At 63.0% G+C, this 15221-nt stretch overlaps 1 protein-coding gene across 1 annotated transcript; it reads right to left on the minus strand.

Moving 5' to 3' along the window:
* Positions 1–537: 537 nt before the first annotated feature.
* On the minus strand, positions 538–7532 carry LOC138829533 (G-protein coupled receptor 20-like). The gene is made up of 2 exons (XM_070025878.1): positions 7492–7532; positions 538–2192 (listed from the first exon to the last, which is right to left on the minus strand). Exon 2 carries the CDS (start codon positions 2167–2169, stop codon positions 1099–1101), a length of 1071 nt encoding a protein of 356 aa, XP_069881979.1. The 5' UTR covers positions 2170–2192; positions 7492–7532; the 3' UTR covers positions 538–1098.
* Between the last annotated feature and the right edge of the window lie 7689 nt (positions 7533–15221).

A 15221-nucleotide genomic window follows, 5' to 3' on the forward strand; every position in this document is an offset into this window, starting at 1 on the left:
GCCCCTCTGAGCTTCCCTGCGTGGGTCGGGGATGTGCAGGCAGGAGCTGCTGACCGGTACGTCCACCGCTCTTCAGCACCCAGGCCATGACCGGCACAGGAGGAGGCTCCTGGACGCTTGACAACGTGAATGGAGGCGTGTGGGAGGCAATCCTGGAGTCCAGCCCAGAGGAAGGGATCGGCGGCCAAGCCAGTGCGATGTCCCTTGCTGTAGAAGGCACAGTCCAGGTCAGAGCTGGCCCGGTCCCCCCTGCTCCTGGAGGAGACGAGGAGGGGCTCCTTGGCCGGCAGGCCTGGGTTTCAGCTGCTATGCATCTTAGTTTCTGGTTTCCTCGTCCACAGACCAGACGTGAGCCCCATCCTCGGGGGAAGGAGGGGCGGTCTCCGTACCCTTCCCGGGCAGAGGTTGGGGGCCCAAGCAGTTTCCACAGAAGCTGCAGGAGGAGGCGTCTGGGTGTTCGGGGAGGTGGGGAGGGGTTTGGTTCTAACCCTGTCCCCTTCCAGCACCAAGAAGCGAGCAAAGGCAGCCTGTCCCTGGCCAGGTGCTAGCCCAGCGCCCCGCAGCGCGCCTGTGCTGTCCTGCTCTCTGTGCGGCTCCCAGAGGCCCGCGGGCTTCAGAGAGGGACCTTCCTCACTACACACAGCTCTCACATCACCCGCAGTTCTCTTTCTGTTCTTGTCCTCCCATCTGTCTGTCTATCTGTCTGTCTGTGCGTTAGGGTAGGTGTGGATCTCCAGGTTGCTTTTTGTGGAGTCCTGAGAAGATAGAATCTTTATTCCTTTGCCCGAGGGGCTTCTCCTGGGGACAAATGAGCTGGGTGAGGGGCAGCTCTTGGGTCAGCTCCTGGCTGCCCGTCTGCATTTTCACTGGACACTACATAGGCACAGGGCAGGCAAGGAGTTGGCACTCTGACCACTCCACCCCATCTGGGGCCCACAGCAGACATTGCTAATCAACCACAGCTCTGTGGCTTTAGGATGTGGATGCAGTGGCACAGGGGAGCTATCCCCAATTGATCAACGGTGCTGCCCCTGGCCCACCAGGTGTCTGGGCTAGCAACCAGAGCCTCCAGCTCTGGCCCCGGCAGAGTGCAGTTACCTATGGCTCAGGCCCGTTGGTCACGGGCTGGGTGAGGGCTGGAGGGCCGGCGCCGGGCACGTGACGGGAGCCGGAGCCCTTGCGCATGCTGACCGCGTCCACACTGCAGGGCTCCAGCTCGGCTGCCTGCCGCTGGTGGAAGAGACCACGGACCGTGGCCTGGAAGCCGCTGGTCACGAAGCAGTAGACGATGGGGTCCATGCAGCTGTTGAGGCTGGTGAGGGTCACGGCCACGTGGTAGACCACGAGGCTCGTTGGGTGCGGCACGCCGGGCCACAGAGCCACGGCCACCTGGTGCGCGTGGAAGGGTGTGAAGCAGACGAGGAAGATGATGAGCACGGTGAGCAGGAGCTGCACGGCACGCACGCGGCGCCGGCGGCCCTGGCTCAGCAGGCCGGGCCTGGAGAGCGCGCACACCATGCGGCCGGTGAAGGCGCCCAGGACGAGCAGCGGCAGCAGGAAGGCCAGCACGGTGAGCGCCAGCATGCGGCAGCAGGGGCGCGGGCCCGCGGCCGTGCCCAGCACCGCCAGCGTCACCGCGCCCACGGCCACCCACACTGCGGCGCACGCGGCCCGGGCGCAGGCGGGCTGGCGCCAGCGGCGGGCGCCATCGGGCTGCACGATGGCCAGGTAGCGGTCCACGCAGATGCAGGTGAGGAAGAGGATGGAGCAGTGCATGTTGAGGAAGTAGCCGAAGACGTGCGGGAAGGCGCAGCGCACGCAGCCCTGCGCGCCGTAGAACACCGCGAAGCGCGTGGGCAGGGACAGGCCCACCAGCAGGTCCGTCACTGCCAGGTTGATGGTGTAGGTCACCGAGGGCGTCGAGGCCCGCGTGCGGCAGCAGAAGACGTACAGCGCCAGCCCATTGAGCACCAGCCCCGCCAGGAAGATGACCCCGTGCGCCACCATCAGCGCCAGCCACAGGCGCGGGAAGGCGGCATGCAGCTCCTCGTCCAACGCCGCAAACAGCTGGAACAGCGGCATCTCCGCTGTGCTGCCATTGGTCCAGGCTCCTGCCGTGGCATTGGGGGCTGCTGCAGGCCAGGGCCCCGTGGGGGCAGCGGAGGGCATGGTGGTGGCCAGAGCACCGGGACCTAGAGCAGGAGGAGCGGGGACTGGGCATCAGCCTGGCACTTGGTGTGCCCACCCCAGCTTGATCTACCCACTCTCTCCTGTTACCTGGACCTGTGCTTGCTGTGGGTGGTGTGTGTGTGTGTGTGTGTGTGTGTGTGTGGCACAAAACACTAAGATTTCAGCCAGGTGCTGGTGGCTCATGCCTGTCATCCTAGCTACTCAGGAAGCTGAGATCTGAGGATTGTGGTTCAAAGCCAGCCTGGGCAAAGGTCTCTGAGACTCTTATCTCCAAGTAACCAGAAAAAATACCAGATGCTGGAGCTTTGATTCAAGTGATGGAGCACCAGCCTTGAGCAGAAAAAGCTAAGAGACAGCGCTCAGGCTCTGAGCTTAGGCCCCAGTAGCAGTGCATGCATGCGTGCGTGCGCACGTGCACACCCACACACCATTCCGGACTGTCCTTGCTGGCCAGATGGACACACACGTGCCTCTCCACGCTTTCCAAACAAGTCCATGGGACCTGCAAGTGTCCTCAGGACGGGTGCCAATCCTGGCTCTTCCCCACACTTGCTGTGCATTCTCAGGCAAGTCAATTAACTGTCCTGTGCCTTGCTCCCCAATCTGTACTCTGGGGTCCCCTTGTTCCTGGAAGGGGACTCAGCTCCATGGGGCGACCAAGGGGGCAGTGATGATTGGCTGACAGATGGTGTCTGGAGAGCCATTTTGGAGGGACAGAGCCTGGCCCGCCGGGGGCCTCCAAGTGGCTTGCCCCGCTTTGCCCACACCCTCCAGGCTGCTTCTGTTCTCACCTCCTCCTGGGGAGGCTGGAAGCTGGGCATGGGGCTGGAATGGCTCTCAGCACGCCCGCCCCCCCTCCGTCCCTGGAGCCCCAGGTCTTCATCCCCCGTGCCTTGCTGGGGCTGGAGCCTGGAGCCAGGCCTCAGCCGGGAGCTGGCCGGGCCAGCTGCTGTGGTCAGATAAACATGGGGCAGAGAGGCTGGCGGGGCGCGGGCCAGGCGGTGGGGTCCCGGGCTGGGCCCACTGTTTATGTTCCTGCTGAGGCGTGTTTAACTCGGCCCAGATTTATTCCTTTATTTACAAAGGAAGGGTTAACGGCATCCCACCCCCTCACAGTGGGTTCACCCTCCAAATAAGGACATTTCTGGCTTTTTCAAGAGAAAGGAGCCTCTGGGGCCAGGCAGCCAGAGGGGGGCACACGAGAAGGCCCGGGGCTGGGTGCCCCTCTGCCCTGCCCTCCCCACATTCTCCATCTCATGAGCCGCCGAGGGGCAGCGAGCAGGACCTGCCCCCTCCCGGGTACAGGCTGTGGGGCTTCGGGCAGCCAGGCCCCTCCGGCCTTCCCACTCTGTTACAACGAGACTCCGAGTTCTGCCTCCTAGAGGTCCCGTGCCTGCCTGGAGAACAGGGGATGCCGGAGGGCACCAGGCAGGCCGGGCGGGCTCAGAGAGGTCCATCTGCTGAGGCCACCAGCATGGCCGGTGCCGCTCTACACCCCTGCCCTGATGTCCGCCACCTGAGGCTGCTAGAGGCGCTCAGGCCGGCCCCCTGCCGCCTCCCCCGCCCCCAGCCCCAGGGCTCTCCACCTCTTACCCTCAACCCCACAGACAGGGTTGTTGGGTGGCTGCTCCGTTCTGCCTCAGCCCTGGCCTGTGGGCGTGAAGGGAGCTGACGGCTGGCACCCGGGGCTCTGCCTTGGCGACAGGGGCACCCAGGGGGCCCCAGGGGAGAAGGAAGCATCCTGCAGGTCTCTGCTCAGTACTGACAAAGTGCTGGAGGGAGACACGGGGGAGGCACCGAGCGGGAGAGGGACACCAGCTCTGTGGATTATGCAGGAGACTTGGTTTTCCATCTTGTCTGCCCTGGCCCAGGGGAGCGTCACCAGCCGTGACAAGGCACACACATCATAAACCAGTTCCTGTGAGAGCCAGGCCCACGATGCCCTCCTCCCGTGAAACTCCTCATTGCTGGCCAATTGTGCATCAGCAGTGCCACCAAGATGCTGTGGCTCAGGCCAGGGCAGTGCAGCTATGGGGTCTCCCGAGTTGGGATGGGACATCCGGACATCCCAGAGGCAAGACAGAGGTGGAGAGGGGATCTGGTCCCCAGCTCCAAGAGACTGAACCTTGATCTCAGAGCTGACCCCTGACCTGAGTCAATGAAGCCTGAAACTGGTATGTGGAGCCATGATCCTACGAATTCCACATACCTGGATCCCTTTCATGCTCTAAACCTGGACTATGGTCAGGGACTGAGCTCTAACCCCAGCCAGACACTAAGCCCCAATCCTGGCCACATACTGATCTCTTATCCCATTACCATGTCTTGATCCCTGTCATACTCTGAGCCTTGACTCTAGTTATGGACTTTGACTCTAGCACTGAGCCCTGATCCTGGTCACACACTTACCCATGAATGTAGGAACATAACAAACTTTGATCCTCGTCGTGTGTGTGTGTGTGTGTGTGTGTGTGTGTGTGTGTGTGTGCGCGCGCGCGTGCACGCACATGAACACGCGAGTTGATGGGCTTGAACTCAGGGCCTGGGCACTGTCCCTGAGCCCTTTTGCTCAAGGCAAGTGCTCTACTACTTTGAGCCACAGCACCCCTTCTGGCTTTCTGGTGGTTCATTGGAGATGAGTTTCACAGACTTTCCTGCCTGGGCTGGCCTCGACCTTTAAGCCTCAGATCTCAGACTCCTGAGTAGCCACAGACACCTGGCTCCCTGTCACATTCTAGTTACACACCAAGTTCTGACCCTGGTCACACAGATTCCCCACCCACCAACACAGTGAGCACACAGCCCGGATCCTGCGTCAGTGAGCCCTAACCCCTGTCTCTCTCTGGACCCTGATCCTCCTCCTGCATGGAGCTCTGACCCAGGATGCCCAGTCCAGTCCATACCTGCTGTCTTGCTCTGTCTGCTGAGCCTGGCTCTCTCTGTCCCTCCCCCAGCCCTAGCACTCCTGTCATTCCTCAGTGTCCCTCTCAGTGGCTGATGACCCTGATTTAGTGGTAAGCACCCATCCTCTGGACTCAGGAGCTCTTGCTCTGGAGGAGGAGGAACTCCTGGAGGGGCCCTGGGGAGGCCTGGCGGGGGAGGAGAGGCTGCTCCTGGGCCCCCTGCTGCTCCCTGGCCCCCCTCCGCCTGCCTGTGTGTGGGAGGCAGGGGGCGCAGACCTGGGGTGGCAGGTGTGAGCAAGCAGGTCTCAGACTCTGACTGCCACCCTCTCCCCTGGGACGCTGGCCTCTCCCCTCCTTTGTCAACTGGGTCTTGTGCCGTCCACAGCCGGGTGGAGGCAGGGTTCCTGGAGCGGCTGAGGTCAGACCTGGGGCTGGGCACAGGCCCTGTCCCCTCTCCCTTTCCTGGCAGGGGGCCCTTGCCCCATACGTGTACCCTTCCTGGAGGGGGCAGGGGACCGTCAGAGGGGAGGGGAGGAGGGGCGGTGAGCTTCCGCCATCAGGGCCTACGCCTGTCAGCGAGGGCAGGAGGCGGGCCGGTCTCCTCGCGGGGACTCTGGGCGCCCTGTTGGTGGCATGGAGGAGGAAAGTGTGTAGACGGCTGTTGGATGGCTGCTGGTGTTGGACAACTCAGTGAGAAGCACCGTGCACGCCCCGGCGGCCCTCAGCAGGCCCGGCACACGGCAAGAGGCGCGCGGGCCTGGGCATCGGTGAAGCCCACCACCCCCACGCCCAGCCCCGCCCCAAAGCCTGCTGGGGCGCAGCCTCATACCCCACGGAGGGCGGGGGGGGCAGGAGCAAGCACCCTTCCCGCCCCTCCTGGCTGGGGAGGGCAGCGTGTCCTGGCTGTTGCTCAGGCCCCTCTGGAACCCACTCCACTGCCCTGCCTCGGGCCTCCTCTTCCACAGCCTCCCCTCCCCGAGTCCCCTCTGCCCCAGGACCCTGGGTGCTGCCCAAGTGAGTGCCAGGGTGGGAGGTCAGCACGGACAGCTGGCCAGGGGGAGGGGACGCGCTCCTGTGAGCCCACAGGCAACCCGGCTGCCCGGAGAGGCTGGGGCCCCACCTGCAGGGCATGGCGGCTCCTGGGTGGGGGGATTAGGCCCCACCCCCAGTTCTCTGTGTCCTCCCTCCAAAGCCACACCCTGAGCTGAGACCCTGCCTTCCCTCGGAGGACACTGCTACACCTGGGGGCCTTGGGGGTCCCTAGCCCACCCTGCCGGTCCTCCTCAGCTCTACCCTGAACGCCCCGGCTGCCGTCGCAGCCTCCTTAGAGCCCACCAGGGTGGGCACTCCGTGGGGCACAGCAGCCTGGCCTCGTCCTGGGCCAGGAAGGTGCTCAGCCGGGTGCTCTTGGCCCGCACACACGCCATTCCTCCCACTGGGCACACTGTTCCCTCTGCCTGGTGAGTCACCCAAGGCCAACAGGCAACCTCAGGGCTCCGGCAGGTGTGTAGGACCCGCCCTGCCCTGGGACGGAGCCCTGCCTGTGTGGGTAGGCCTGCCCGGAGAGGGGCGGTGAGGGGCGGCACTGGGGGGAGGAGGCCCCTGGTGGTCCGTTGAGGACAGAATAGGGGCAAGGGGCAGGTCCAGCCTCCTGCCCCAGGCGGAGCGCCCCGCCGCCGCTGCCTTCTGTCCTCAGCTCTGCCGGAGGCCACCCAGCTGCTCCCGTCTGCCCCGCCAGGCACCCTGGCCAGCGGCCAGTTCCCATCCCGCCTGCCCCTCGGGACCCTGCTCTCGCCGCCTTCTCACAGGGCGGCTCTGCTCAGAAAGCCATGCCTGGCAGCGCCAGATCCACGGTTCTGCTGCGGGCTGAGCAGACAGCCTCCCCCCCGCCATGCCTCAGTTTCCCCACCCCTGAAAAGGTAAGGGCTGGGACAGAGGCCCTGAGCCACAGGTGGGCAGGCGTGGGCTTCCCTGGAGCCCAGCCTCCCACATCCCTCAGGCCTGCCTCGGTCCCGGGCTCCTGTGGGTGTGGAACTCACCCAGTGCCTCAGGGCTCCCACTGGGCCTTGCCCTGGCCGTGCCTTACAAGTGGGGAAACTGAGGCCCGGCGCCATGGCCAGCAGGTGTGGACTGAGAATAACTGGATGCATGAACAAGATCAGAGCTCCAAGGAGGCCCTGTGAGTGAGGGGGGGTAGGCATGTGGGGAGCAGGGGGATTCCCGAGCCCCCGGCAGCCGGACCCCTCTGCCTGCCATTGGTTCAGTGGCCCCGCGGTGGGAGGGGCGGGGGCTTTGAGCGCTGTTCTTTCCAGCGTGTGGGGGTCAGCTCTCTTCTTCTAGGACCCCACTCAGACGCCCGTCTGGGGAGCGGGAGAGACCAGCCCCCTGGGGAACTCACCACGCCTGTGCCTGGCCGGAGCCGCTCAGCCTCCGTTCCTTCCCCGCTGAAGGCTGAAGCACCGGGACAGGGCGGACCCACTTCCCGGCCTGACGTCAGTCAGCCTGCTTTTGGGCAGAGGCTGTGGGGTGGGGGCGGGGCCGCTTCTTCCCCGCCCCCAGGCCAAGGTCCCCCCTCCAGCCCCCTCTGGACTGGAGGAGTGAACTGGATGCCTAGGAGGTGTGGAGGGGTGGGGGCTGGGGTCCTGGGCTGCCTGGCAGACTGTGAGTAGAGCAGGGGCTCTCCCCCGCCCCGTCAGAGGCCTCTGAGCCAGCCTGGGGGAGGGCTGAGGGGGGCTGGGCCTGAGGTCCAGCAGGGCTCTGGTCACAGCTGCTTCCTCTGCCCCTCTTATCCTTGCCTGGTCTAGAGTGTCACAGTCATCCATCAGGCTGGTTGCTGCTGTGGAGGGGTGCAGTTGGCGAGGCCCCCCCGGGGGAGGCAGGCAGCCTGGGGGGCACTTCATGGAGGGCCGCTGCAGGTCCAGGGTCCCTGTGGGTACTGCTGGGGCAGTGTGCAGGGCGACCTCACATTGAGTCTCAGCAGCCCCTATGGGTGCCGGCGGACCATCAGGAGCTACTGAGGGCCCTGGAAGAAGGAGGTCCGGCACTCTGGAGCAGCCTCTCAGCACCCAGACTCCCCGGAGCGGCAAAGCTGGGCTTACAGCTACCACTATGTCCTTAGACCATAATGGGGAAACTGAGGCTTGCCCGGCTGCCTCCAGGCCAGCACTGGCTCTTGGCTCTGAGGGCTGAAGGCTTTGTGGATTCCATCTCATTTTTGTGGGGTGGGCCTGGAGGAGGTTGGGCGGGAGATGGAGACCCAGCCAGTGGGGCTCACGTTTCACAGCTTGACCTCCAGCCTGGCTCCTTCCGAGATCTCAGAGTCACAGACACAGTGGACACCGTGGATCCCCAGGGAGGGGGTGACAGTTCAGGTAGAGCTCCCTCCTTGGAGGATCTTTGTTGGGAGCCTAGGATCTTTTGGGGTAGCAGTGAAGGGGTGGACATAAACATAATCACCTTCCCCAGGTGTGGCTGGTGGGCTATCTATGGCTGGCATCAGAGATCAGAGAATGGAGGACCACCATGACTTCATGGTGGCCACTAGTTGAGCTGACCAGGCCACACTGGGGAGGATATAAACTCTTCCCCCTGGGGCCCAGGGTACCCCACCCCTGGTCTTTCCATAACTCCGAGGCCCTCTCCCACAGCCCCAGTGATCCAGGGAGCGTCTGAGAGCCGGAGCTGGCAGGAGGGTGGATCCCTGGACCTTGCTTCTCCTGCTGGAGCTGAAATTCCCAGTGCTGCATTCAGAGCTCAGTCTCTGCCACTCACAGGCCGGCAGGTGCTGGGGTGATGAGGCCACGAACAGCAGAGCCTTTTGGGGTGTTGAGGGACACAGGGCCAGCAGACCCTAGTCACTGGCTGAACAGGTCCTTGTAGTACTTGTCCTGGTACCTGAGTCTCCAGCCCTCGTCTGTCTTTGGTATCATGAGAGCATACAAACACCCTGCAGGTGCTGGCCCAGGAGCCAGAGGGAGGAGGGTGCACAGGCCAGCCCTGCATGAACCCTAGACCTGTGGTGGGAGACGGCAGGGGGGCCATTGGAGCCTCCAGGGGAGGGAGGCAGAGAAGGCTGAGTCCCTTCCTCAGGGCGCAATGCCCATGTTTTGGACAGTGGCTAGACAGGCAGGCACCCACCAGAGGCCAGGCTTGGAAAGGCCTTTCTCTGTCCCCCATGGAGCCCTGGCTTGAGCCTGGCTCCTCTCTTGCTCTGTCCCTACATGGCACGGGGACAACACCTGCCCTGCGGCACTGCAACAGGGGACAGCTGCAGACTAAAGAAAAAAGCTGGGCTGCAGGGGTGCAGGCGCCAGGCTGGTCACCAGGGTGGTGAGGGAGGCTCTTAGACCCAGGCCACTGTCAGGCCTGGCATTGTGTGTGTGTGTGTGTGTGTGTATGTCTGGCCTGGCATTGTATATATGTGTATGTGTGTGTGTGTGTGCATGTCAGGCCTGGTGTTGTATATGTGTGTGTGTATGTGTGTGTGTGTGTGTGTGTGTGCATGTCAGGCTTGATGTTGTATATGTGTGTCTGTGTACATGTCAGGCTTGATGTTGTATATGTGTGTGTGTGTGTGTGTGTGTGTACATGTCAGGCCTGGTGGGGTGTGTGTGTGTGCATGTCAGGCCTGGGGTTGTGTATGTGTGTGCAGTGGGCCTGGAGCAGGGGGACACTCTCCAGAGGGACCTCTGCAGGAGGGGCTGGGGGGTGCCCAGCTCTGGCCACTTTGGGGGAAATGACCAACCCACCTGCTGGGGAGACAGCCTGGAAGCCCAGTGTGGTGTCTGCTGCAGCTAATGGCCCTGTGCAAGGAGGCTGGCTGTGGGGAGCCTGCCTGGCCCTGCCTCCAGGCCCTGTCCCGGGCCTGGAAATTGAGTCCCCGCAGGGAAGGAGGCCTGGATTGGGCATGTCAGCCCCCGGGCTGGGAGAACATGGGGTTTTCAGTGGCTCACTCAAAGGATCAGCCAGCATGTCAGTTCCCCTCCAAGTCCCCTGGGTCCTGAGGGGACTCTGCTCTTGGCGCAACTCCTCTGAGACCAGCAGGCCTGTGGTTGTGGCCCAGGGCCAGCGCGGGGCATGCTGGGCAGGCGTGGGTTTCCTAGGTAGGGGAGACGTGGGGCACAATGGCAGCTTCCTGTATGGCCCAGGCCAGGCCAGAGCTGGAGTAGAACATGTCATCCTTTCACCTGCTGGCGGGGCTGCGTGCATGAACGCGTGTGCCTGCTTGTGGGAGCCCGCGCACACGTGCACATCACGTGACAGCATCCTGGGGCTGTGTGCCACGGTGTGCAAACATGCCTGTGCACACATGTGTACATGTTGCATGAGCGTGTATCTCTGTGGGAAGGCATGCCTGTGCATGTGTGTACATGTTGCACACACGTGTCTCTGTAAAAGCACACAGTGCATGCATGTGATGAATGTGTGTCTACATGCATGGATGTGCGTGCTAACACACATGTGCCTTGCATGCATGTGTGTGTATGTGCACCTCTGTGTACACGCATGCAGGTGTGCATCTACGTATGTGTGCAAGGATGCCTGTGTGTGTGCACACATGTGTGTGTATCCCTCCTGCCCCAGACTTGGGCCCCTGCTGCTTCTGGGTGCTCCACTGCCGCCCCCTCCTGCCCCCTCCCTCCCCACCCAGCGTTCTCTCTGGGGAGAGGGAGGAGTCCAGGTCTAGCACCTCTGGAGCCCCTAGCAAGTGGGGCAGGGCAGCAGCGGGGCCACAGGGGGCAGGGCCAGGGCCGGGGCCCCCAGCACGGGGGCTGCCATTTCCATACTCCAGCTGCTGGGATACAAAGCAGGGCTGGATGGGAGACCCACCGGCCCGACCAGCGCTGGTGCACCTGCCCTCTGAGAGCGAGGTCCCAGCACACAGGGGAGGTTTGGGGTCCTCCTCCTCCCTGGCCACCACCACAGGCTGGCGGGGTGGCCAGCGGAGGCAGAGCCAGCCTCCGGGGCCAGGAGCCTGCTGCGTCCCCGGCAGGGCTGGGGCCTGCTTTCCATTTCAGATGGCCCCTCGGGACCGGAGCAGCCGGGTCAGTCTGTGCCCAGCAGGCCTCAGCTGAGCCCGGGCACCGAGCTCCCAGTGACCTTGACCGCCTCGGGGCAGGAGCAGGGACGTGGGGTGTGCCGCAGTGACGAGTGCTCCCTGTCGGGCAGCCACAGCCGCGGCTCTCTTGTGCCCAGCCTGTCTTCCTCCTTCACAGGGGTGGCGGCTACCCTGGGCCTACTAGGGCCAGAGCAGCCTCGGCCAGCACGGCCCCAGTGCTTTGGTGTGGACAGCAGGCCCGGCGGGCAGGCGGGCGGGCGGGCGGGCGGGTGGGCCCTCCGGGCAGGGTGACGCAGGGACCTGGGGCTGCGCTGCTCAGGTCCTGTGGTGCCACGGCTGTGGGATGCGGACGAGCAGCCTCTTCCCATCCGGCCTGATCCTTAGCCAGACTCGGTGATGCGCACAGCCCCACTTCCACACCTGCCTGAGGTTGGCCAGCCTCAGCCCTCAGTCTGTCCCTGGCACAGACCTCCTCTGACTCCGCCCCCACGGTCCTCCCTCCCCTCCCTGTCTCCTCCTTACCCCTTCCTTCCCCCCTCCCTCCCCCTGTGCCCTGGGGGCCATTAGGTCCTCTGGAGCTCTGTTGGGCAACAGACCTGGGTAGGGACTTATCTTTCCCACCTGGAAAGAAGAAAAAAGAGGCCTCAAGAGAAGGATGAGAGATCAGCCCAGAACTAGACTTCGCATTGTGTGACCAAGGTCAGGGCTCAGACTGAGACTAGAAGAATCAAGGCCCAGTATGCCAGGATCAGTCCCAGACCACAGTTCTGTGTGTGACAAGAATCTCGGCTCCTTCTCTTGTTAGAGCCGCCATTTGATACCTGTATTTCTTAAGAGAGGCTCCGGGGACCTTTCCTGTCACCTCCGAGCCCTTCCTGTCCCACCCCAAGGAGCACTCTCTTTCTCATGAAGAAGGAGTTTTGAGTTCCTCCCCCTTCCTCCTCCCTGCATTGCAGGGGTCTGGGACCGGCAGGGCCTGTCCAGTCTGCCTGTCCAGGCCCAACAAACTTCCTGCTTATGAGGTGAGCCAGGAGGACAGAGGGCAGGCAGGCTGGGAGGCCAGGAGTGGGTGACGCCGGGGAAGGAGTGGGAACTGGCTGGGAGATGCGTCTCCGGCCTGTCAGTGGTCTGCCCGTAGTGAAGGCTCCTTTTGATGGCCAGCCACCTCTGCCCACAAAGGACAACTTCTGGTGGCTTGTGTACATCGCGACCTTGCTTGAAATCTGCGATGAGCCTCTTCCCTCTAAACACCCCCACAGAGTCCTCAGGGTCACTAGAGAACAGCTGTCCCGGGCCCCCCAAAATACGCTGGCCACACTCGCCAGCCTGGGGATGGGATTGAGATGGAAAGCAGGAAAACGAAATAGCACGATTTCCTCTTTCTACTGCTCTGCAGTTATTATTAACTTGAAAATACATATGTGAATGTGGAGACGTTCTCTGACCCCCGGTGAGCTCACCTGTACTCCGGTGGTCAGGACTGGTGGTGATGGGGAGGAGGACCTGGATGTCCAGGGAGGCCGGTCCTTCCTCATGTCCCAGCCGGGCATAGGTACTCCCATGCCCCAGGCAGCCGGCCCTGTGGCCCAGTGTAGACGAAATCGGATCGGGGTGAGTCTTGAGTGCTAATTTTCTGGTGGGAACCCAAGGCTAGAGGTGTGGGCATCACCAAGTCCCAGAAGACTGAGAACAAGGGTGTCCTGCCCTCCTGGACTGTGGCCCTGGGCTCCCTCGCCTCTCAACTGGGCGACTACAGGCCCGGCCCTGAGCCATCTGGGGATGCGCTAACCTGCGTGTCATCCTAGCTGGGTGGCCCAGGAGCTAGCCCCCGAGCCCGCACGGATCCAGTCCCATCGCAGCCAGCTGTAGCTTGAGCTGAGCCATGAGACCAGGCTGTGTGGAGCACCCCTGATGGGCCCACTCCAGGATGCAGCCCCTTCCCATAGGATACAGGTGGAGCCTGCTGGACTCTTGGATCTGATGGGGGCAGCCCCTGTCCTGGGCATCCTGAGCTGACAGAGGAGGCTCTCATGGGGATGACAGACTCGGTCCAGCTGCCCCTGACCAGAGGCAGGTCACGCAGCTCCCCTGTGCCTCAGTTTCTCCTCATACGTGATAAGGAGGACAGCAAAGTCTGGGGCTGTGTGTGGGGCGTAGAGATGACAGGTTGTTCACACAGCGTGGGTCACCCTCCCCACTGCCTCTGCCCATGGCAGGTGCCTGACTTGGCCTGGGAGTGGCCTGCGGGCCGCCCAGGTCCAGTGCATTCACAGGGCCCCGGAGACGCTGCTATGCAGCAGATGCAGGTGACGGTCCCTGAGTCTCCACACGATCGATGCCTGGGGGAACTGGGTGACCCCCGCCGACTTCCCAGATGCCAGTCAGACACACAGAAACTGGCCAGTGCTGGCTTCCACTTGGCCATCCATCCGTCCATCCATCCATCCATCCGTCCATCCATCCGTCCAAGGACAAGCAGGCTGTCCTGATGGCAAGCCTTGTAGATAATTATTTTTCTCTCTGTAAACTCAGCAGGACTCAAATCCCCCGTAAATCCTCCTGCCTGGGCCTGGGCCTCATCTCCGGAGCAGGTTTGTTTAAGGCAGCTGACACCTCTCGGGTCAACCAGGCTGTTTATGCAGATGCGGTGGAGAAACTGGGGGACAGGAAGAGGCCTCCAGGGCGCCCCTCCACCCCGCCCTCAGGAGCCTATCCCCAGCCCTGTCTCGGCTCTCAGGTGAGGCCCCGGGAGTCACCCAGGGCCAGAGCAGAGTGGCGATGAGGAGGTCCCAGGCCTTCCGGTCCCCGCTGGCGGGAGGAGGGTGGAGGCAGGCTCCTTGGTGGAGGTGTGGTGTACAGCGTTATCTGTCCAGCCCAGCCTAGCAGTGGCTTGGCCGCAGGGCAGACCACACAGGGCGTGGCCCAGGGGGCTCAGGTTGTCACAAGGGTGACTATAGCACAGATGAGCACAGGGGTGTGGGCTCCTCCCTGCAGGCGGTAGAGAGCTACGGCAGGTCCTAGAGCAAAGGTTTCTGAGGCTTTTCAGGGTCTTTTCTTCACAGGGTGGTGGTGGTGGTGGTGGTGGTGGTGGTATATGGCTCCTTCTGGCCAGTCACAGATCATGTTTGCTCCATGCTGGCCAATGGCTGGTCGGGGTGGGCAAGCTCAAACTGATTTGTGCCAATAAGAGGAGATCAGAGAGACTTGCCTATAGGTTCTGTGCTCATTTGTCCGCTGGTTGCCAGGCAGCCCTCTTGTGACCAGGAGGGTAAGGCAGGTGGGGGGAGATGCTCAGGGCAGCGGGGTTGGAGCCCGGCTGTCCTGTGTGGGAGCTGGCATCCTTCTGGACTTCTGAGGCCATGCATCTGCTTCCGGGGAGATCAGTGGAGTTCAGGTTTCTGTCAGCCCTTGCTTCCTAAGATGTCCCTTCTCCTCGTAGCCCCGGGAACATCTTCCTGCAACTTAAATCCCACTGACTGCTTCCTGCAGACAGCTGTTAGGGGCACCAACCCCTTTTGGTGGCAGTCTAGTGCTCCTCAGTATCCTGCAGGGCCTAGAGACTTGTGACCCCCACGGTGTCCCCAGCCCTGACTCGGGGCCCCATGCTGTGCCCCCTGGCCCAGGGGTGCCCCTTCCTCAGGCTGTGCTGGCTCCCCTCATCTCAGGAGAGCCCCACCCAGATGCAACCCGACTCTAGCTGGACAGGATCACCGGCGCCATGCCGAAGCAACGCGGCTGTGACCCAGGGAGTGTGGGTCTGCACGTGTCCTTGCAGGGCAGTTGGGGTGGCCTGGGGACCATGACAAAGGTTTGGTCACCGCGTCACTGCTGTCTGGACTCGAGGCGCTGGGGTCCTGAGCGGTGGTGCTGGGGCACCGAGGACAGGTGCTGACAGGAAGCCCTGCCCACCCGCGTGTTCACGGGGCAGGCGTCCGGCGTGGCCATCTCCCGCGTCTGGGCTGTGCCCTGAGCCGCAGAGGCCCCTCCACCCTCCTGCCCTTGCTCAGGAAGTGTTCCCATACACAAACCCTGACGCTCAGTGCACCGAAGGCCAACTCCCCCATCTACCT

The sequence above is a fragment of the Dipodomys merriami genome, unplaced genomic scaffold (genome assembly GCF_024711535.1).
Source record: "Dipodomys merriami isolate MVZ:Mamm:240054 unplaced genomic scaffold, mDipMer1.0.p SCAF_174, whole genome shotgun sequence".
NCBI classification, from domain to species: Eukaryota; Metazoa; Chordata; class Mammalia; order Rodentia; family Heteromyidae; genus Dipodomys; species Dipodomys merriami.

Excerpts from the sequence above, each read along its gene's own strand:
- LOC138829533 (XM_070025878.1), bottom strand. The coding sequence starts at position 2,169 with ATGCCCTCCGCTGCCCCCACGGGGCCCTGGCCTGCAGCAGCCCCCAAT.